Raw genomic sequence first — 23424 nt, forward strand, 5'->3', positions numbered from 1 at the left:
TTTTGGGTCATTTGGGGTAATTTTGGGTAATTTTGGGTCATTTTGGGTCAGTTTCGGGGTATTTTGGGTCATTTTGGGTCAGTTTCGGGGTATTTTGGGTGATTTTGGGCGATTTTGGGTCATTTTGGTCGATTTTGGGTGATTTTGGGTCATTTTGGGGCAGTTTTGGGGTATTTTGGGTCATTTTGGGTCATTTCGGGTCAGTTTTGGGTCATTTTGGGTCATTTTGGTCGATTTTGGGTGATTTTGGGTCATTTTGGGGCAGTTTTGGGGTATTTTGGGTGATTTTGGGTGATTTTTGGGCAGTTTCGGGGTATTTTGGGTGATTTTGGGTGATTTTGGGGCAGTTTTGGGTGATTTTGGGTGATTTTGGGTGATTTTGGGTGAGTTTTGGGCAGTTTTGGGGCAGTTTTGGGTGATTTTTGGGCAGTTTTGGGGTATTTTGGGTGATTTTGGGTTATTTTGGGTCATTTTGGGTGATTTTTGGGCAGTTTTGGGGTATTTTGGGTGATTTTGGGTCATTTCGTGTCTCACCTGTTGCTGAGGCCCCTCCAGGGCCGGGCCCAGCACCCCTGTGGGAGCGCCCCAATTAACACCGTTAATTAATAATTAATTAACCCCTCATTAACCCTTAATTAACCCCTAATTAACCACAAAACCCCACGGTTCGCAATTGTCCGAGTGACCACCGTTAATTACCGTTAATTACGACACTCATTACCATTAACCCCGCAATTCCTTAGTTAATTAGATCTTAATTAACCTTAATTAGAGCTAATTAAGCCGTTAATTGCTGTTATTTCGGTTATTAATTATCCCTAAGTTCCGAATGTTTATTAATAAAGCCGTTAATTCCCGCTAATTACACGTTGAGTAATCGGTGATTAATTACCAACAAACCACCTATTAATTAACGCTAATTAGCGCATAATTATTGCTAATTAGACCTTTAAATGCCGCTAATTGTAAATTAACAAAATATTGAGAACTTAATTAGTGCCGGCTGATGTCCCGCAGCCGCGGCCCCATCGCGCCCCCCTAATTAGCATTAATTAACCCCAAACAGCGCTAATTTCCCCCCCCAGGGGTAATTAACACCCAATTAACCCCAAGTGCCGCCGTCCCGAGCCCCTCGGCCAAGCAGCGGCCGCGCCGGGGGCTCCTCATGCAAATGAGGCGGTGCTGAGGGGGAGGGGAGCGTTAATTAGCGTTAATTGAGGGGTTAATTAACAACCCCAGGCCCGGCCGTTACCATGGCAACCGCGCGCCGCGCCGCCATCGCCGCCACTTCCGCTTCCGGGGGAACGACACCACGTGACCGGAAACAAAGCAGCGCGTGACCGGAAAGCTGCCGACACGTGACCGGATGTAGCGGTGCGGCGAGGATCACGTGATCAGACGGGAGCGGCGATGGCGGCGGAGGTACCGGGAGGGGGGGGGAGGGGCGGATTTGGGGGGTCCCGGGGCGGGATTTGGGGGCGGGGGGAGCTCGGGAGGCACCGGGAGGGTCCCGGGGGGGTCCCGGGGGGGTCCCGGGGGGGATTTGGGGGGTCCCGGGGGTGGCGGGGGGGGTGGGGGAGGGGCGGGGCCCCCTCAGGTTTGGTTGGGGCGGGGCTCAGGGCGGGAATTGGATCGGTGACGTCATTGGAGCGCCGCTTGTGACGTCACTGGAGCGCGCGGTTATAGCGCCCCCCAGCGGCTGCTGTACTAATTAATGAGAATTAATGAGAACTAATGAAAATTAATGAGTTAATGAGAATTAATGAGAATTAATGGGAGTTAATGAGAATTAATGAGAATTAATGAGTGTTAATGAGAATTAATGGCAATTAATGAGAATTAATGAGAATTAATGAGAATTAATGAGAATTAATGACAGTTAATGAGAATTAATGAGAACTAATGAGAATTAATGAGAGTTAATGAGAACTAATGAGAATTAATGAGCGTTAATGGCAATTAATGAGAATTAATGAGAATTAATGAGAGTTAATGAGAATTATTGAGAATTAATGAGAATTAATGAGATATAATGAGAATTAATGAGAGTTAATGAGAGTTAATGAGAATTAATGAGAACTAATGAGAATTAATGAGAATTAATGAGAGTTAATGAGAGTTAATGAGAGTTAATGAGAATTAATGAGAACTAATGAGAATTAATGAGAATTATTGAGAACTAATGAGAGTTAATGAGAGTTAATGAGAACTAATGAGAATTAATGGGAGTTAATGAGAATTAATAAGAATTAATGAGAATTAATGAAAATTAATGAGAGTTAATGAGAGTTAATGAGAGTTAATGAGAATTAATGAGAATTAATGAGAATTAATGGCAATTAATGAGAATTAATGAGAATTAATGAGAATTAATGAGAATTAATGGCAATTAATGAGAATTAATGAGAATTAATGACAGTTAATGAGAATTCATGGCAATTAATGAGAACTAATGAGAATTAATGAGAATTAATGAGAATTAATGACAGTTAATGAGAATTCATGGCAATTAATGAGAACTAATGAGAATTAATGAGAATTAATGAGAGTTAATGAGAATTAATGAGAATTAATGAGAGTTAATGAGAATTAATGAGAATTAATGAGAGTTAATGAGAGTTAATGAGAATTAATGAGAACTAATGAGAGTTAATGAGAATTAATGAGAATTAATGAGAGTTAATGAGCGTTAATGGCAATTAATGAGAATTAATGAGAATTAATGAGAATTAATGAGAATTAATGGGAGTTAATGAGAATTAATGAGAATTAATGAGAATGAGAACTAATGAGAACTAATGAGAATTAATGGGAGTTAATGAAGGTTAATGAGAATTAATGAGAGTTAATGAGCGTTAATGGCAATTAATGAGAATTAATGAGAATTTATGAGAGTTAATGACAATTAATGAGAATTAATGAGAATTAATGAGAGTTAATGAGCATTAATGGCAATTAATGGCAGTTAATGACAATTAATGGTGGTTAATGGAAATTAATGAGAGTTAATGGAAATTAATAAGAATTAATGGCAGTTAATGACAGCTAATGGCAATTAATGGCAATTAAAGCAAGTTAATTGCAGTTAATGAGAATTAATGAGTATTAATGGCAATTAATGAAAATTAATGAGAGTTAATGGAAGTTAATGAGAATTAATGGCAGTTAATTACAACTAATGGCATTTAATGATAATTAATGAAAGTTAATGGGAGATAATGATAATTAATGATAATTAATGGTAATTAATGAAAGTTAATGATAATTAATGGCATTTAATGATAGCTAATGATAATTAATGAGAATTAATGAGAATGAATGGCAATTAATGATAGTTAATAAGAATTAATGAGAGTTATTGGCAATTAATGGCAGTTAATGGCAATTAATGAAAATTAATGAGAGTTAATGGAAATTAATGAGAATTAATGGCAATTAATGAAAGTTAATGGCAATTAATGAGAGTTAATGACAATTAATGGCAGTTAATGAAAATTAATGGTAATTAGTGGAAATTAATCAGAGTTAATGAAAGTTAATGGCAGTTAATGAGAATTAATGGCAATTAATGATAATTAATGAGAATTAATGACAGTTAATAACAACTAATGGCAATTAATGACAATAAATAAAAAATAATGGCTGTTAATGGCAATTAATGAGAATTAATGAGAATTAATGGCAGTTATTAACAATGCTAATTGCTGTCAATTAATGCCAATTAATGCCAATTAATGGTAATTAATGGTAATTAACGCGGGTTCCCATTGGTGTTTTCTGCTGGCGCTGTCGGGGTAACACTGAGCCGGTAATTAATGATAATTAATGATAATTAATGACAATTAATGGCACTTAATGACAGTAACAGCACCAATTAGTGCCAATTAACCCCAATTAACACTAATTAACATTAATTAACGCAGTGGCTCCTGCTGGCTCTGGCACTGGCGCTGTCAGGGTGACACTGAGGTGATAATTAACCCCAATTAACACTAATTAACCCTAATTAACAGTAATTAACACTAATTAACCCCCGCAGTGGCTCCTGCTGGCGCTGCCCCCGTGACACCGAGGTGATAATTAACATTAATTAACATTAATTAATGCAGTGGCTCCTGCTGGCTCTGGCACTGCCTCCAGTGACACCGAGGTGCCAATTAACACTAATTAACAATAATTAACGCTAATTAACACTAATTAACACTAATTAATGCAGTGGCTCCTGCTGGCTCTGGCTCTGGTGCAGCCCCCGGTGACGCCGAGGTGCCAATTAACCCCAATTAACACTAATTAACACTAATTAACCCCTCAGTGGCTGCTGCTGGTGCTGCCCCTGGTGACGGCCAAGGTGCCAATTAATGATAATTAACGCTAATTAACCCTAATTAACACTAATTAACGCAGAGGCTGTTGCTGGCCCTGGCTCTGGCGTTGCCAAAAGTGTCGACCGAGGTGCCAATTAACGCTAATTAACGCTAATTAACACTAATTAACGCTAATTAACGCAGTGGCTGTTGCTGGCCCTGGCCCTGGCACTGGCCCCGGTGACACCAAGGTGCCAATTAACGCTAATTAACGCTAATTAACACTAATTAACACTAATTAATGCAGTGGCTCCTGCTGGCGCTGGCGCTGGCGCTGTCAGGGTGACACTGCGGTGCCAATTAACGCTAATTAACGCAAATTAACACTAATTAACAGTAATTAACGCTAATTAACACTAATTAACGCTAATTAACGCTAATTAACGCAGTGGCTGTTGCTGGCCCTGGCTCTGGCGCTGCCCCCGGTGTCGGCCGAGCCGCGGCGGCTCCAGATCGGGGTGAGGAAGAGGTGCCAATTAACGCTAATTAACGGTAATTAACGGTAATTAACGGTAATTAACGGTAATTAACGGTAATTAACGCAGTGGCTGTTGCTGGCCCTGGCTCTGGCGCTGCCCCCGGTGTCGGCCGAGCCGCGGCGGCTCCAGATCGGGGTGAGGAAGAGGTGCCAATTAACGCTAATTAACGCTAATTAACGGTAATTAACGGTAATTAACGGTAATTAACGGTAATTAACGCAGTGGCTGTTGCTGGCCCTGGCTCTGGCGCTGCCCCCGGTGTCGGCCGAGCCGCGGCGGCTCCAGATCGGGGTGAGGAAGAGGTGCCAATTAACGCTAATTAACGGTAATTAACGGTAATTAACGGTAATTAACGGTAATTAACGCAGTGGCTGTTGCTGGCCCTGGCTCTGGCGCTGCCCCCGGTGTCGGCCGAGCCGCGGCGGCTCCAGATCGGGGTGAGGAAGAGGTGCCAATTAACGCTAATTAACGCTAATTAACGGTAATTAACGGTAATTAACGGTAATTAACGGTAATTAACGCAGTGGCTGTTGCTGGCCCTGGCTCTGGCGCTGCCCCCGGTGTCGGCCGAGCCGCGGCGGCTCCAGATCGGGGTGAGGAAGAGGTGCCAATTAACGCTAATTAACGGTAATTAACGGTAATTAACGGTAATTAACGGTAATTAACGGTAATTAACGCAGTGGCTGTTGCTGGCCCTGGCTCTGGCGCTGCCCCCGGTGTCGGCCGAGCCGCGGCGGCTCCAGATCGGGGTGAGGAAGAGGTGCCAATTAACGCTAATTAACGGTAATTAACGGTAATTAACGGTAATTAACGGTAATTAACGGTAATTAACGGTAATTAACGGTAATTAACGGTAATTAACGCAGTGGCTGTTGCTGGCCCTGGCTCTGGCGCTGCCCCCGGTGTCGGCCGAGCCGCGGCGGCTCCAGATCGGGGTGAGGAAGAGGTGCCAATTAACGCTAATTAACGGTAATTAACGGTAATTAACGCTAATTAACGGTAATTAACGGTAATTAACGCAGTGGCTGTTGCTGGCCCTGGCTCTGGCGCTGCCCCCGGTGTCGGCCGAGCCGCGGCGGCTCCAGATCGGGGTGAGGAAGAGGTGCCAATTAACGCTAATTAACGGTAATTAACGGTAATTAACGGTAATTAACGGTAATTAACGGTAATTAACGGTAATTAACGGTAATTAACGGTAATTAACGCAGTGGCTGTTGCTGGCCCTGGCTCTGGCGCTGCCCCCGGTGTCGGCCGAGCCGCGGCGGCTCCAGATCGGGGTGAGGAAGAGGTGCCAATTAACGCTAATTAACGGTAATTAACGGTAATTAACGGTAATTAACGGTAATTAACGGTAATTAACGCAGTGGCTGTTGCTGGCCCTGGCTCTGGCGCTGCCCCCGGTGTCGGCCGAGCCGCGGCGGCTCCAGATCGGGGTGAGGAAGAGGTGCCAATTAACGCTAATTAACGGTAATTAACGGTAATTAACGGTAATTAACGGTAATTAACGCAGTGGCTGTTGCTGGCCCTGGCTCTGGCGCTGCCCCCGGTGTCGGCCGAGCCGCGGCGGCTCCAGATCGGGGTGAGGAAGAGGCCGCAGCGATGCCCCGAGAGATCCCGGAGAGGAGACCTGCTGAGCCTGGTGTACACGGTACTGGTTATACTGGGACATACTGGGATAAACTGGGACATACTGGTTATACTGGTTATACTGGTTATACTGGGACATACTGGGATGGACTGGGATGGACTGGAGACCTGCTCAGCCTGCTCTACACGGTACTGGTTATACTGGTTATACTGGTTATACTGGTTATACTGGTTATACTGGGATGGACTGGGATAAACTGGGACATACTGGTTATACTGGTTATACTGGTTATACTGGTTATACTGGTTATACTGGTTATACTGGGATGGACTGGAGACCTGCTGAGCCTGCTGTACACGGTACTGGTTATACTGGTTATACTGGTTATACTGGGATAAACTGGGACATACTGGTTATACTGGTTATACTGGTTATACTGGTTATACTGGTTATACTGGTTATACTGGGATGGACTGGAAACCTGCTCAGCCTGGTGTACACGGTACTGGGGATACTGGTTATACTGGTTATACTGGTTATACTGGTTATACTGGGATGGACTGGAGACCTGCTCAGCCTGGTGTATACGGTACTGGTTATACTGGTTATACTGGTTATACTGGTTATACTGGTTATACTGGGATGGACTGGAGACCTGCTCAGCCTGGTGTACACGGTACTGGGGATACTGGTTATACTGGTTATACTGGTTATACTGGTTATACTGGGATAAACTGGGACATACTGGTTATACTGGTTATACTGGTTATGCTGGTTATACTGGTTATACTGGTTATACTGGGGATACTGGGGATACTGGTTATACTGGGATGGACTGGGATGGACTGGGATGGACTGGAGACCTGCTGAGCCTGGTGTACACGGTACTGGTTATACTGGTTATACTGGTTATACTGGGATAAACTGGGACATACTGGTTATACTGGTTATACTGGGATGGACTGGGATGGACTGGAGACCTGCTCAGCCTGGTGTACACGGTACTGGTTATACTGGTTATACTGGTTATACTGGGATGGACTGGAGACCTGCTCAGCCTGGTGTACACGGTACTGGGGATACTGGTTATACTGGTTATACTGGGATGGACTGGGATGGACTGGGATGGACTGGAGACCTGCTGAGCCTGGTGTACACGGTACTGGTTATACTGGTTATACTGGGACATACTGGGATGGACTGGAGACCTGCTCAGCCTGCTGTACACGGTACTGGTTATACTGGTTATACTGGTTATACTGGGACATACTGGGATGGACTGGGATGGACTGGAGACCTGCTGAGCCTGGTGTACACGGTACTGGTTATACTGGTTATACTGGTTATACTGGTTATACTGGTTATACTGGTTATACTGGGATGGACTGGAGACCTGCTCAGCCTGGTGTACACGGTACTGGTTATACTGGTTATACTGGTTATACTGGTTATACTGGTTATACTGGGATGGACTGGGATGGACTGGAGACCTGCTGAGCCTGCTCTACACGGTACTGGTTATACTGGTTATACTGGTTATACTGGTTATACTGGTTATACTGGGATGGACTGGGATGGACTGGAGACCTGCTCAGCCTGGTGTACACGGTACTGGTTATACTGGTTATACTGGTTATACTGGTTATACTGGTTATACTGGTTATACTGGGATAAACTGGGACATACTGGTTATACTGGGATGGACTGGAGACCTGCTGAGCCTGGTGTACACGGTACTGGTTATACTGGTTATACTGGGATATACTGGGATAAACTGGAACATACTGGTTATACTGGGACATACTGGTTATACTGGTTATACTGGGATGGACTGGGATGGACTGGAGACCTGCTCAGCCTGGTGTACACGGTACTGGTTATACTGGTTATACTGGGATAAACTGGGATAAACTGGGACATACTGGTTATACTGGTTATACTGGGACATACTGGTTATACTGGGATGGACTGGGATGGACTGGAGACCTGCTCAGCCTGGTGTATACGGTACTGGTTATACTGGTTATACTGGTTATACTGGTTATACTGGTTATACTGGGATGGACTGGGATGGACTGGAGACCTGCTGAGCCTGATCTACACGGTACTGGTTATACTGGTTATACTGGGACATACTGGTTATACTGGTTATACTGGGATGGACTGGGATGGACTGGTTATACTGGGGACCTGCTCAGCCTGCTCTACTTGGCACTGGTTATACTGGGATAAACTGGGGGGAACTGGGATAAACTGGGGACTTGCTGAGCCTGCTCTACTCGGTACTGGGCAAACTGGGATAAACTGGGGGAAACTGGGACAGACTGGGATGAACTGGGACACACTGGGGGGAACTGGGACAGACTGGGATGAACTGGAACACACTGGGGGGAACTGGGACAGACTGGGAGGAACTGGGACACACTGGGGGGAACTGGGAGGGACTGGGATGAACTGGGACAGACTGGGGGGAACTGGGACAGACTGGGATGAACTGGGACACACTGGGGGGAACTGGGACAGACTGGGATGAACTGGGACACACTGGGGGGAACTGGGAGGGACTGGGAGGAACTGGGACAGACTGGGAGGAACTGGGACAGACTGGGGGGAACTGGGACAGACTGGGAGGAACTGGGACAGACTGGGAGGAACTGGGACACACTGGGGGGAACTGGGACAGACTGGGAGGAACTGGGACTGGGGGGAACTGGGAGGGACTGGGAGGAACTGGAACACACTGGGGGGAACTGGGAGGGACTGGGATGAACTGGGACACACTGGGGGAACTGGGACAGACTGGGACAGACTGGGATGAACTGGAACACACTGGGGGGAACTGGGAGGGACTGGGATGAACTGGGACACACTGGGGGGAACTGGGACAGACTGGGACAGACTGGGATGAACTGGAACACACTGGGGGGAACTGGGAGGGACTGGGGGGAACTGGGACACACTGGGGGGAACTGGGAGGGACTGGGATGAACTGGGACACACTGGGGGGAACTGGGAGGGACTGGGATGAACTGGGACACACTGGGGGGAACTGGGAGGGACTGGGGGGAACTGGGACACACTGGGGGGAACTGGGAGGGACTGGGATGAACTGGGACACACTGGGGGGAACTGGGACAGACTGGGATGAACTGGGACACACTGGGGGAAACTGGGACAGACTGGGATGAACTGGGACACACTGGGGGGAACTGGGACAGACTGGGAGGAACTGGAACACACTGGGGGGAACTGGGAGGGACTGGGATGAACTGGGACACACTGGGGGAAACTGGGACAGACTGGGACAGACTGGGATGAACTGGGACACACTGGGGGGAACTGGGACAGACTGGGATGAACTGGGACACACTGGGGGAAACTGGGACAGACTGGGAGGAACTGGGACAGACTGGGGGGAACTGGGACAGACTGGGGGGAACTGGGACACACTGGGGGGAACTGGGAGGGACTGGGAGGAACTGGGACACACTGGGGGGAACTGGGACAGACTGGGAGGAACTGGGACACACTGGGGGGAACTGGGACAGACTGGGACAGACTGGGATGAACTGGAACACACTGGGGGGAACTGGGAGGGACTGGGATGAACTGGGACACACTGGGGGGAACTGGGACAGACTGGGACAGACTGGGATGAACTGGAACACACTGGGGGGAACTGGGAGGGACTGGGATGAACTGGGACACACTGGGGGGAACTGGGACAGACTGGGATGAACTGGGACAGACTGGGATGAACTGGGACACACTGGGGGGAACTGGGACAGACTGGGACAGACTGGGATGAACTGGGACACACTGGGGGGAACTGGGAGGGACTGGGATGAACTGGGACACACTGGGGGGAACTGGGAGGGACTGGGATGAACTGGGACACACTGGGGGGAACTGGGACAGACTGGGATGAACTGGAACACACTGGGGGGAACTGGGACAGACTGGGATGAACTGGGACACACTGGGGGAAACTGGGACAGACTGGGATGAACTGGGACACACTGGGGGGAACTGGGACAGACTGGGAGGAACTGGAACACACTGGGGGGAACTGGGAGGGACTGGGATGAACTGGGACACACTGGGGGAAACTGGGACAGACTGGGATGAACTGGGACACACTGGGGGGAACTGGGACAGACTGGGAGGAACTGGGACTGGGGGGAACTGGGAGGGACTGGGATGAACTGGGACACACTGGGGGGAACTGGGACAGACTGGGAGGAACTGGGACTGGGGGGAACTGGGAGGGACTGGGATGAACTGGGACACACTGGGGGGAACTGGGACAGACTGGGATGAACTGGGACACACTGGGGGGAACTGGGACAGACTGGGATGAACTGGGACACACTGGGGGGAACTGGGACAGACTGGGAGGAACTGGGACACACTGGGGGGAACTGGGACAGACTGGGATGAACTGGGACACACTGGGGGGAACTGGGAGGGACTGGGATGAACTGGGACACACTGGGGGGAACTGGGACAGACTGGGAGGAACTGGAACACACTGGGGGGAACTGGGAGGGACTGGGAGGAACTGGGACTGGGGGGAACTGGGAGAGACTGGGAGGAACTGGGACACACTGGGGGGAACTGGAACAGACTGGGGGGAACTGGGAGGGACTGGGGGGAACTGGGACAGACTGGGATGAACTGGGACACACTGGGGGGAACTGGGAGGGACTGGGGGGAACTGGGAGGGACTGGGATGAACTGGGACACACTGGGGGGAACTGGGACAGACTGGGATGAACTGGGACAGACTGGGGGGAACTGGGAGGGACTGGGATGAACTGGGACACACTGGGGGGAACTGGGAGGGACTGGGAGGAACTGGGACACACTGGGGGGAACTGGGACAGACTGGGATGAACTGGGACACACTGGGGGGAACTGGGACAGACTGGGATGAACTGGGACTGGAGGGAACTGGGAGGGACTGGGAGGAACTGGGACACACTGGGGGGAACTGGGACAGACTGGGATGAACTGGGACACACTGGGGGGAACTGGGAGGGACTGGGGGGAACTGGGACAGACTGGGGGGGGAACTGGGAGGGAACTGGGAGGGACTGGAGGGAACTGGGAAGGACTGGGGGCATGGACTGGGGGGAACTGGGGGAACTGGGAGGAACTGGGAATGGACTGGGGGGAACTGGGAGGGACTGGGGGCATGGACTGGTCAGTACTGGTCCATACCGGTCCATACTGGTTTATACTGGTCCATACTGGTCCATACTGGTCCGTACCGGTCCATACCGGTCCATACCGGTCCATACTGGTCTGTACTGGTTTATACCGGTCCATACTGGTTTATACCAGTCCATACCGGTCCATACCGGTCCATACTGGTCCGTACCGGTCCATACCGGTCCGTACTGATTTATACAGGTCCATACTGGTTTATACTGGTTTATACTGGTTTATACTGGTTTATACTGGTTCATACCGGTCCATACTGGTTTATACTGGTTTATACAGGTCCATACTGGTTTATATTGGTTTATACTGGTTTATACTGGTTTCTACCAGTCCGTACTGGTTTATACTGGTTTATACTGGTTTTTACTGGTTCATACTGGTCTGTACTGGTTTATACTGGTCCATACTGGTTTATACTGGTTTATACTGGTCTGTACTGGTTTATACTGGTTTATACTGGTTTATACTGGTTTATACTGGTCCATACTGGTTTATACTGGTTTATACTGGTCTGTACTGGTTTATACTGGTTTATACTGGTTTCTACCGGTCCATACTGGTCCATACTGGTTTATACTGGTCTGTACTGCTTTATACTGGTTTATATTGGTTTATACTGGTTTATACTGGTTTATACCGGTTTCTACCGGTCCATACTGGTCCATACTGGTTTATACTGGTCTGTACTGGTTTATACTGGTTTATACTGGTCTGTACTGGTTTATACTGGTTTATACTGGTCCATACTGGTTTGTACTGGTTTATACTGGTCCATACTGGTTTATACTGGTCTGTACTGCTTTATACTGGTTTATATTGGTTTATACTGGTTCATACTGGTTTATACCGGTTTCTACCAGTCCATACTGGTCCATACTGGTTTATACTGGTTTATACTGGTTTATACTGGTTTATACTGGTCCATACTGGTTTATACTGGTCTATACTGGTTTATACCGGTCCATACTGGTCCATACTGGTCCATACTGGTTCATACTGGTTTATACTGGTCTGTACTGGTCCATACTGGTTTATACTGGTCCATACTGGTTTATACTGGTTTATACTGGTCTGTACTGGTTTATACCGGTTTCTACCGGTCCATACTGGTCCATACTGGTTTATACTGGTCTGTACTGGTTTATACTGGTTTATATTGGTTTATACTGGTTTATACTGGTTTATACCGGTTTATACTGGTCCATACTGGTCTGTACTGGTTTATACCGGTCCATACTGGTCCCTACTGGTTTATACTGGTCTGTACTGGTGCAGGGCACGCTGGAGGACGGGACCCCCTTTGACAGCAGCCTGAGCCCGGAGCAGCCGTTCGTGTTCTCACTGGGGACTGGACAGGTCATCAAGGGATGGGACCAGGGGCTGCTGGGGTGAGTGACCACTGAGTGACCACTGACCACTGAGTGACCACTGAGTGACCAGAGTGACCACTGACCCATCCTGAGTGACCAGTGACCACCAGTGACCACCAGTGACACCAAACTGGGAACAGGACAGGTCATCAAGGGATGGGACCAGGGGCTGCTGGGGTGAGTGACCAGAGTGACCACTGAGTGACCACTGACCACTGAGTGACCACTGACCCATCCTGAGTGACCACTGAGTGACCAACACTGACCACTGACCAGTGACACCAAACTGGGAACAGGACAGGTCATCAAGGGATGGGACCAGGGGCTGCTGGGGTGAGTGACCACTGACCACTGAGTGACCACTGAGTGACCACTGACCACTGAGTGACCACTGACTACTGACCCATCCTGAGTGACCACTGAGTGACCAACACTGACCACTGACCAGTGACACCAAACTGGGAACAGGACAGGTCATCAAGGGATGGGACCAGGGACTGCTGGGGTGAGTGACCACTGAGTGACCACTGACCACTGAGTGACCACTGAGTGACCACTGACCACTGAGTGACCACTGAGTGACCACTGAGTGACCAACACTGACCAGTGACCAGTGACACCAAACTGGGAACAGGACAGGTCATCAAGGGATGGGACCAGGGGCTGCTGGGGTGAGTGACCACTGAGTGACCACTGAGTGACCACTGAGTGACCACTGAGTGACCACTGAGTGACCACTGACCACTGAGTGACCACTGACCACTGACCCATCCTGAGTGACCACTGAGTGACCAACACTGACCACTGACCAGTGACCCCAAACTGGGAACAGGACAGGTCATCAAGGGATGGGACCAGGGGCTGCTGGGGTGAGTGACCAGAGTGACCACTGACCACTGAGTGACCACTGACCACTGAGTGACCACTGAGTGACCACTGACCACTGAGTGACCACTGAGTGACCACTGAGTGACCACTGAGTGACCACTGAGTGACCAACACTGACCACTGACCAGTGACACCAAACTGGGAACAGGACAGGTCATCAAGGGATGGGACCAGGGACTGCTGGGGTGAGTGACCACTGACCACTGAGTGACCACTGAGTGACCACTGACCACTGAGTGACCACTGAGTGACCACTGAGTGACCACTGACCACTGAGTGACCACTGACCACTGACCCATCCTGAGTGACCACTGAGTGACCAACACTGACCACTGACCAGTGACCCCAAACTGGGAACAGGACAGGTCATCAAGGGATGGGACCAGGGGCTGCTGGGGTGAGTGACCAGAGTGACCACTGACCACTGAGTGACCACTGACCCATCCTGAGTGACCAGTGACCACCAGTGACACCAAACTGGGAACAGGACAGGTCATCAAGGGATGGGACCAGGGGCTGCTGGGGTGAGTGACCACTGACCACTGAGTGACCACTGAGTGACCACTGAGTGACCACTGAGTGACCAACACTGACCACTGAGTGACCACTGAGTGACCAACACTGACCACTGACCAGTGACACCAAACTGGGAACAGGACAGGTCATCAAGGGATGGGACCAGGGGCTGCTGGGGTGAGTGACCACTGACCACTGACCACTGAGTGACCACTGACCCATCCTGAGTGACCAGTGACCACCAGTGACCACCAGTGACCACCAGTGACCACCAGTGACACCAAACTGGGAACAGGACAGGTCATCAAGGGATGGGACCAGGGGCTGCTGGGGTGAGTGACCACTGACCACTGAGTGACCACTGAGTGACCACTGACCATTGAGTGACCACTGACCACTGAGTGACCACTGAGTGACCATCACTGATCACTGACCAGTGACACCAAACTGGGAACAGGACAGGTCATCAAGGGATGGGACCAGGGGCTGCTGGGGTGAGTGACCACTGAGTGACCACTGAGTGACCACTGAGTGACCACTGAGTGACCACTGACCCATCCTGAGTGACCAGTGACCACCAGTGACCACCAGTGACACCAAACTGGGAACAGGACAGGTCATCAAGGGATGGGACCAGGGGCTGCTGGGGTGAGTGACCACTGACCACTGAGTGACCACTGAGTGACCACTGACCAGTGACCACTGACCAGTGACCACCAGTGACCACCAGTGACACCAAACTGGGAACAGGACAGGTCATCAAGGGATGGGACCAGGGGCTGCTGGGGTGAGTGACCACTGACCACTGAGTGACCACTGAGTGACCACTGAGTGACCACTGACCCATCCTGAGTGACCACTGACCACTGAGTGACCACTGACCACTGAGTGACCACTGAGTGACCAACACTGACCACTGACCAGTGACCCCAAACTGGGAACAGGACAGGTCATCAAGGGATGGGACCAGGGGCTGCTGGGGTGAGTGACCACTGACCACTGAGTGACCACTGAGTGACCACTGAGTGACCACTGAGTGACCACTGACCACTGACCCATCCTGAGTGACCACTGAGTGACCACTGAGTGACCACTGAGTGACCACTGAGTGACCACTGACCACTGACCCATCCTGAGTGACCACTGAGTGACCACTGAGTGACCACTGAGTGACCACTGAGTGACCACTGAGTGACCACTGACCACTGACCACTGACCACTGACCCATCCTGAGTGACCACTGAGTGACCACTGACCACTGAGTGACCACTGAGTGACCACTGAGTGACCACTGAGTGACCACTGACCCATCCTGAGTGACCACTGAGTGACCAACACTGACCACTGACCAGTGACCCCAAACTGGGAACAGGACAGGTCATCAAGGGATGGGACCAGGGGCTGCTGGGGTGAGTGACCACTGAGTGACCACTGACCACTGAGTGACCACTGAGTGACCACTGACCCATCCTGAGTGACCACTGAGTGACCACTGACCACTGACCAGTGACCACCAGTGACCACCAGTGACCCCAAACTGGGAACAGGACAGGTCATCAAGGGATGGGACCAGGGACTGCTGGGGTGAGTGACCACTGACCACTGAGTGACCACTGAGTGACCATTGACCCATCCTGAGTGACCACTGAGTGACCAACACTGACCAGTGACCAGTGACACCAAACTGGGAACAGGACAGGTCATCAAGGGATGGGACCAGGGGCTGCTGGGGTGAGTGACCACTGAGTGACCAGAGTGACCACTGAGTGACCACTGACCACTGAGTGACCAACACTGACCAGTGACCATGAGTGACCACTGAGTGACCACTGAGTGACCACTGAGTGACCACTGACCCATCCTGAGTGACCACTGAGTGACCACTGACCACTGAGTGACCACTGAGTGACCAATGAGTGACCACTGAGTGACCACTGAGTGACCACTGACCCATCCTGAGTGACCACTGAGTGACCACTGACCACTGAGTGACCACTGAGTGACCAATGAGTGACCACTGAGTGACCACTGAGTGACCACTGACCACTGAGTGACCACTGAGTGACCACTGAGTGACCAATGAGTGACCAATGAGTGACCACTGACCCATCCTGAGTGACCACTGAGTGACCACTGAGTGACCACTGAGTGACCATTGAGTGACCAACAGTGGATTTTGGGTTGAATTCCCAGGATTTTGGGGATGGAATTCCCGGGATTTTGGGAGGAATTCCTGGGATTTTGGGAGGAATTCCCAGATTTCGGGAAGAATTCCCAGGATTTTGGGGGTGGAATTCCCGGGATTTTGGAGGAATTCCCGGGATTTTGGGAGGAATTCCTGGGATTTTTTTTGGGAATTCCCAGGATTTTGGGTTGAATTCCCAGGATTTTTTTGAGGGAATTCCCAGGATTTTTGGGGAATTCCCGGGATTTTTTTTTGGAATTCCCGGGATTTTGGGGGGAGGAATTCCCAGGATGTTGGGGATGGAATTCCCGGGATTTTGGAGGAATTCCTGGGATTTTTTGAGGGAATTCCTGGGATTTTTGGAGGGAATTCCTGGGATTTTGGGTTGAATTCCTGGGATTTTGGGTTGAATTCCCGGGATTTTGGGGGGGAATTCCCAGATTTTGGGAGGAATTCCCAGATTTTGGGAGGAATTCCCAGATTTTGGGGGGAATTCCTGGGATTTTTTGAGGGAATTCCTGGGATTTTGGGTTGAATTCCCAGGATTTTGGGAAGAATTCCCAGGATTTTGAGGAGAATTCCTGGGATTTTGGGGGGAGGAATTCCCAGGATTTTGGGGAGAATTCCCGGGATTTTGGGAAGAATTCCCGGGATTTTGGAGGAATTCCCAGATTTCGGGAGGAATTCCCGGGATTTTGGGGAGAATTCCCGGGATTTTGGGGGGAGGAATTCCCGGGATTTTGGGAGGAATTCCCGGGATTTTGGGGGATAATTCCCGGGATTTTTTTGAGGGAATTCCTGGGATTTTTTTTGGGAATTCCCAGGATTTTGGGGGGAATTCTCAGGATTTTGGAGGAATTCCCGGGATTTTGGGAGGAATTCCCGGGATTTTGGGGGGGAATTCCCGAGGTTTCGGGAGGAATTCCCAGGATTTTGGGTTGAATTCCCGGGATTTCGGGAGGAATTCCCAGGATTTTGGGGAGGAATTCCCGGGATTTTGGGTTGAATTCCCGGGATTTTGGGTTGAATTCCCAGGATTTTGGGGGGAATTCCCAGGATTTTGGGGGGAATTCCCAGGATTTTGGGGGGAATTCCCAGGATTTTTTTGAGGGAATTCCTGGGATTTTTTTTGGGAATTCCCAGGATTTTGGGTTGAATTCCCGGGATTTTGGGGCTCCAGGATTTTGGGTTGAATTCCCGGGATTTTGGGTTGAATTCCCGGGATTTTGGCTCCCCAGGATGTGCGAGGGGGAGAAGAGGAAGCTCGTGATCCCCCCGGAGCTGGGTGAGACCCCCGGGAGCGCCCCAAAAACGGGGGAGGGACCCCAAAAACGGGGAAAAGACCCCAAAAATGGGGGGAGGGACCCCAAAAATGGAGGAAAAGACCCCAAAAATGGGGGGAGGGACCCCAAAAATGGGGGGAAAATCCCAAGAAAGGACCCCAAAAATGGGGGAAAAGACCCCAAAAATGGGAGTGACCCCCAAATTGGGGGGAATGGGGAGAAAAAACCCCAAAAAAGAACCCAAAAAACGGGGAGGAGACCCCAAAAATGGGGGGAGGGACCCCAAAAATGGGGAGAGAGACCCCAAAAATGGGGGAAAAGACCCCAAAAACGGGGGAGGAGACCCCAAAAATGGGGGGAGGGACCCCAAAAATGGGGAAAAGACCCCAAAAATGGGGGGAGGGACCCCAAAAATGGGGGGAAAAGACCCCAAAAATGGGGGGAAAATCCCAAGAAAGGACCCCAAAAATGTGGGAGGGACCCCAAAAATGGGGGAAAAGACCCCAAAAATGGGGAAAAGACCCCAAAAATGGGGGGAAAATCCCAGGAAAGGACCCCAAAAATGGGAGGAGGGACCCCAAAAATGGGGGGAAAAGACCCCAAAAATGGGGAAAAGACCCAAAAAATGGGGGAAAAATCCCAAAAATGGGGGAAAAAACCCCAAAAATGGGGGAGGGACCCCAAAAATTGGGAGAGAAACCCTAAAAATGGGGGGAGGGACCCCAAAAATGGGGGGGAGGGACCCCAAAAACGGGGAAAAGACCCCAAAAATGGGAGGGGACCCCAAAAGTGGGGGGGAGGGACCCCAAAAATGGGAAAAGACCCCAAAAATGGGGAAAAGACCCCAAAAATGTGGGGGAGAGACCCCAAAAATGGGGGAGGGACCCCAAAAATGGGGGGAGGGACCCCAAAAATGGGAGGGGGGACCCCAAAAATGGGGGGAAAAGACCCCAAAAATGGGAGTGACCCCAAAAGTGGGGAAAAGACCCCAAAAATGGGGGGAGACCCCAAAAGTGGAGGAAAAGACCCCAAAAATGGGAGGAGGGACCCCAAAAATGGGGGGAAAATCCCAAGAAAAGACCCCAAAAATGGGGGGAGGGACCCCAAAAAGGGAGGGACCCCAAAATTGGGGGGAGACCCCAAAAGTGGAGGAAAAGACCCCAAAAATTGGGGGAGGGACCCCAAAAGTGGGGAGAGAAACCCTAAAAATGGGGGGAAAATCCCAATAAAGGACCCCAAAAATGGGAGGGACCCCAAAACTGGTGGGAATGGGGGAAAAAACCCCAAAAAAGAACCCAAAAATGGGGAAAAGACCCCAAAAATGAGGGGAGAGACCCCAAAAATGGGAGGAGGGACCCCAAAAATGGGGGAAAATCCCAAGAAAAGACCCCAAAAATGAGGGGAGACCCTAAAAAGGGAGGGACCCCAAAATTGGGGGGAATGGGGGGAAAAGACCCCAAAAAAGGACCCCAAAAATGGGGTGGAATCCCAAAAATTGGGGGAGGGGAGACCCCAAAAAGTGGGGGAGGGGGAAAAATCCTAAAAAGGACCCCAAAAATGGGGGGAGGGACCCTAAAAATGGGGGGACCCCAAAAATGGGGGGAATGGGGGGAAAAACCCCAAAAAAAGACCCCAAAAAATGGGAGAGAGACCCCAAAAATGGGGGAGGGACCCCAAAAATGGGAGAGAGACCCCAAAAAGTGGGGGAGGGACCCCAAAAATGGGGGGAAAATCCCAAGAAAAGACCCCAAAAATGGGGGAAAAGACCCCAAAAATGGGGGGGAGACCCCAAAAATTGGGGGGAGGGACCCCAAAAATGGAGGAAAAGAACCCAAAAATGGGGGGAGAGACCCCAAAAATGGGGGGAAAAGACCCCAAAAATGGGGGAGAGACCCCAAAAACGGGGGAGGGACCCCAAAATTGGGGAGAAAACCCAAAAAAGGACCCAAAAAAGGGAGAGACCCCAAAAAATGGGGGGAGGGACCCCAAAATTGTGGGGAGAGACCCCAGAAATGGGAGTGACCCCAAAAATGGGGGTAAAATCCCAAGAAAAGACCCCAAAAATGGGAGGGACCCCAAAACTGGGGAGAATGGGGGGAAAAACCCCAAAAAAGAACCCAAAAATGGGGGAAAAGACCCCAAAAATGGGGAAAAGACCCCAAAAATGGGAGAGAGACCCCAAAAATGGGGGAAAAGACCCCAAAAATGGGGAAAAGACCCCAAAAATGGGGGGAGGGACCCTAAAAATGGGAGGGGAGACCCCAAAAATGGGGGAAAAATCCCAAAAATGGGGAAAAGACCCAAAAAATGGGGGAAAAGACCCCAAAAATGGGAGGGGAGACTCCAAAAATGGGGGAGGGACCCCAAAAATGGGGGAAAAGACCCCAAAAATGGAGGAAAAGACCCCAAAAATGGGGAAAAGACCCCAAAAATGGGAGGGGAGACCCCAAAAATGGAGGAAAAGACCCCAAAAATGGGGGAGGGACCCCAAAAATGGGGGGAGGGGACCCCAAAAATGGGGGAGGGACCCCAAAATTGGGGAAAAGACCCCAAAAATGGGGGGAGGGACCCCAAAAATGGGGGGAGAGACCCCAAAAGTGGAGGAAAAGACCCCAAAAATGGGGAGAAGGACCCCAAAAATGGGGGGGAGGGACCCCAGAAATGGGGGTGGGGGAGGGGATCCCCGAATGACCCCCCTGACCCTGCCCCTCCCCCACCCCAGGTTATGGGGACCGAGGGGCCCCCCCCAAAATCCCAGGTGAGACCCGAACCCCCCCCCAGGGGATTTTGGGGGGATTTGGGGGATTTTGGGGTAATTTGGGGGGATTTTGGGGTAATTTTGGGGGATTTTGGGTGAATTTTGGGGGAATTCTGGGTGAATTTTGGGAGGGATTTTGAGGGGATTTTGGGGGATTTTGGGGGGATTTTGGGGTAATTTTGGGGGATTTTGGGAGATTTTGGGGTAATTTGGGGGGGATTTTGGGGGATTTTGGGGTGAAATTTGGGTAATTTTGGGGTAATTTGGGGTAACGGGGATTTTGGAGTAATTTTAGGGGATTTTGGGTGAATTTTGGGTGAATTTTGGGGGGATTTTGGGGGGATTTGGGGGGAATTTTAGGGGATTTTGGGGGAATTTTGGGGGAATTTTGGGATAATTTGGGAGGATTTTGGGATAATTTTGGGGGGATTTTGGGGGGATTTTGGAGTAATTTTGGGGGGATTTTGAGGGAATTTTGGGAGGGATTTGGGGTTAAATTTGAGGGGATTTTGGGGTAATTTTGGGGGGATTTGGGTGAATTTTGGGTGAATTTTGGGGGGATTTTGGGGTGATTTTGGGGTAATTTTGGGGGATTTTGGGGTAATTTTGGGGGGATTTTGGGTGAATTTTGGAGTAATTTTGGGGGATTTTGGGGGGATTTTGGGGGATTTTGGGGGGATTTTGGGGTAATTTTGGGGGGATTTTGGGGAATTTTGGGGGATTTTGAGGGAATTTTGGGATAATTTGGGGGATTTTGGGGTAATTTGGGGGGATTTTGGGTGAATTTTGGAGTGATTTTGGGGGGATTTTGGGATAATTTTGGGGGGATTTTGAGGTGAAATTTGGGATTTTTGGGTCATTTTGGGGGGGTTTGGGGTAATTTTGGGGGATTTTGGGGGGATTTTGGGGTAATTTGGGGGGGATTTTGGGGGATTTTGGGGTGAAATTTGGGATTTTTGGGTAATTTTGGGGTAATTTGGGGTAACTGGGGGATTTTGGGTGAATTTTGGGGGGATTTTGGGGTAATTTTGGGGGGTTTTGGGGGGGATTTTGGGTGAATTTTGGGGATTTTGGGGTAATTTTTGGGGATTTTGGGGTGGATTTTTGGGTAATTTTGGGGGAATTTTGGGAAGGAATTTGGGGGGAATTTTGGGAGGGAATTTTGGGGGGATTTTTGGGTAATTTTGGGGGGGTTTTGGGGTAATTTTGGGGGATTTTGGGGGATTTTGGGGGATTTTGGGGGGATTTGTGGGATTTTCAGGTAATTTTGGGGGATTTTGGGGTAATTTTGGGGGATTTTGGGGTAATTTTGGGGGATTTTGGGGTAATTTGGGGGGATTTTGGGGGGATTTTGGGGGATTTTTTGGGGGATTTTGGGGTAATTTGGGGGGATTTTGGGGGAATTTTGAGGGAATTTTAGGAGGGATTTTGGGGTAATTTTGGGGGGATTTGGGGAGATTTTTGGGGGTAATTTTGGGGTAATTTAGGGGGGTTTTGGGGTAATTTTGGGGTGATTTTGGGTGATTTTGGGGGATTTTGGGTAATTTTGGGGGAGATTTTGGGGTAATTTTGGGGGATTTTGGGGGAATTTTGGGGGGGATTTTGGGATAATTTTGGGAGGGGATTTTGGGATTTTGGGGGGATTTTGAGGTAATTTTGGGGGATTTTGGGGAGGATTTTGGGGTAATTTTGGCAGGATTTTGGGGTAATTTTTGGGAATTTTGGGAGGGATTTTGGGGGGATTTTGGGGTAATTTGGGGGATTTGGGGGTAATTTGGGGGGATTTTGGGGTAATCTTGGAGTAATTTTGAGGGGATTTTTGGGTAATTTTGGGGGATTTTGGGGTGATTTAAGGGGATTTTGGGGTAATTTTGGAGAAATTTGGGGGGATTTGGGGGATTTTGCAGGATTTTGGGGGGATTTGGGGTAATTATGGGGGGATTTTGGGGAGATTTTGGGGTAATTTGGGGGGATTTTGGGGGGATTTGGGGTTAAATTTGAGGGGATTTGGGGGGTGATTTTGGGGTAATTTTGGGGGGATTTTGGGGTAATTTTGGGAGGGAATTTTGGGTAATTTTGGGGTAATTTTTGGTAATTTTGGGGGGATTTTGGAGGGATTTTTTGGGTAATTTTGGGGGGATTTTGGGAGGGAATTTTGGGGGGATTTTGGGATAATTTGGAGGGATTTTTTGGTAATTATGGGTGAATTTAAAGCTGATTTTTGGGGCAGATTTTGGGGTAATTTTGGGGGATTTTTGGGTAATTTTGGGGGGATTTTGGGGGGGATTTTGGGGTAATTTGGGGGGATTTTTGGGTTATTTTTGGGGGGATTTTGGGAGGGGATTTTGGAGGGATTTTTTGGGTAATTTTGGGTGAATTTAAATCTGATTTTTGGGGCAGATTTTGGGGTCATTTTGGGGGATTTTTGGGGTGCTGATTTCCCCCCCACCCCATTTTTTTAGGTGGGGCCGTGCTGATTTTCGAGGTGGAGCTGCTGAAGATCGAACGGCGCCCGGAGCTTTAGGGGGACCCCAAAACCCCCCAAATTTCCCCCAAAACCCCCCAAATTTCCCCCAAAACCCCTCCCCCAACCCAGAAATTTTGGGGGTTTTCCCCCCATTTTTATTTCATTTTTTTTAAATTTTTTTTGGGAAAAAAAATCCCAAATTTTTTTGGGGGGTTCCCCCCATCCTTAGGGGTCAATAAAGGGTTAAACCCAAACGGTTTTTGTGCCAATTTTGGGGTGAAAAAAGACAAAAAAAGAAGC

General features: G+C 49.4%; 1 protein-coding gene across 1 annotated transcript; it reads left to right on the forward strand.

The window, feature by feature from the left end:
* Positions 1-1351: 1351 nt before the first annotated feature.
* On the forward strand, positions 1352-23396 carry FKBP2 (FKBP prolyl isomerase 2). Its single transcript, XM_058861616.1, has 6 exons — positions 1352-1422; positions 6354-6491; positions 12933-13045; positions 17855-17901; positions 20622-20657; positions 23120-23396. Exons 1-6 carry the CDS (start codon positions 1411-1413, stop codon positions 23179-23181), a joined length of 408 nt encoding a protein of 135 aa, XP_058717599.1. The 5' UTR covers positions 1352-1410; the 3' UTR covers positions 23182-23396.
* The last annotated feature ends 28 nt before the right edge of the window (positions 23397-23424 follow it).

Source organism: Poecile atricapillus, chromosome 37, assembly GCF_030490865.1.
Source record: "Poecile atricapillus isolate bPoeAtr1 chromosome 37, bPoeAtr1.hap1, whole genome shotgun sequence".
Taxonomy (NCBI): Eukaryota; Metazoa; Chordata; class Aves; order Passeriformes; family Paridae; genus Poecile; species Poecile atricapillus.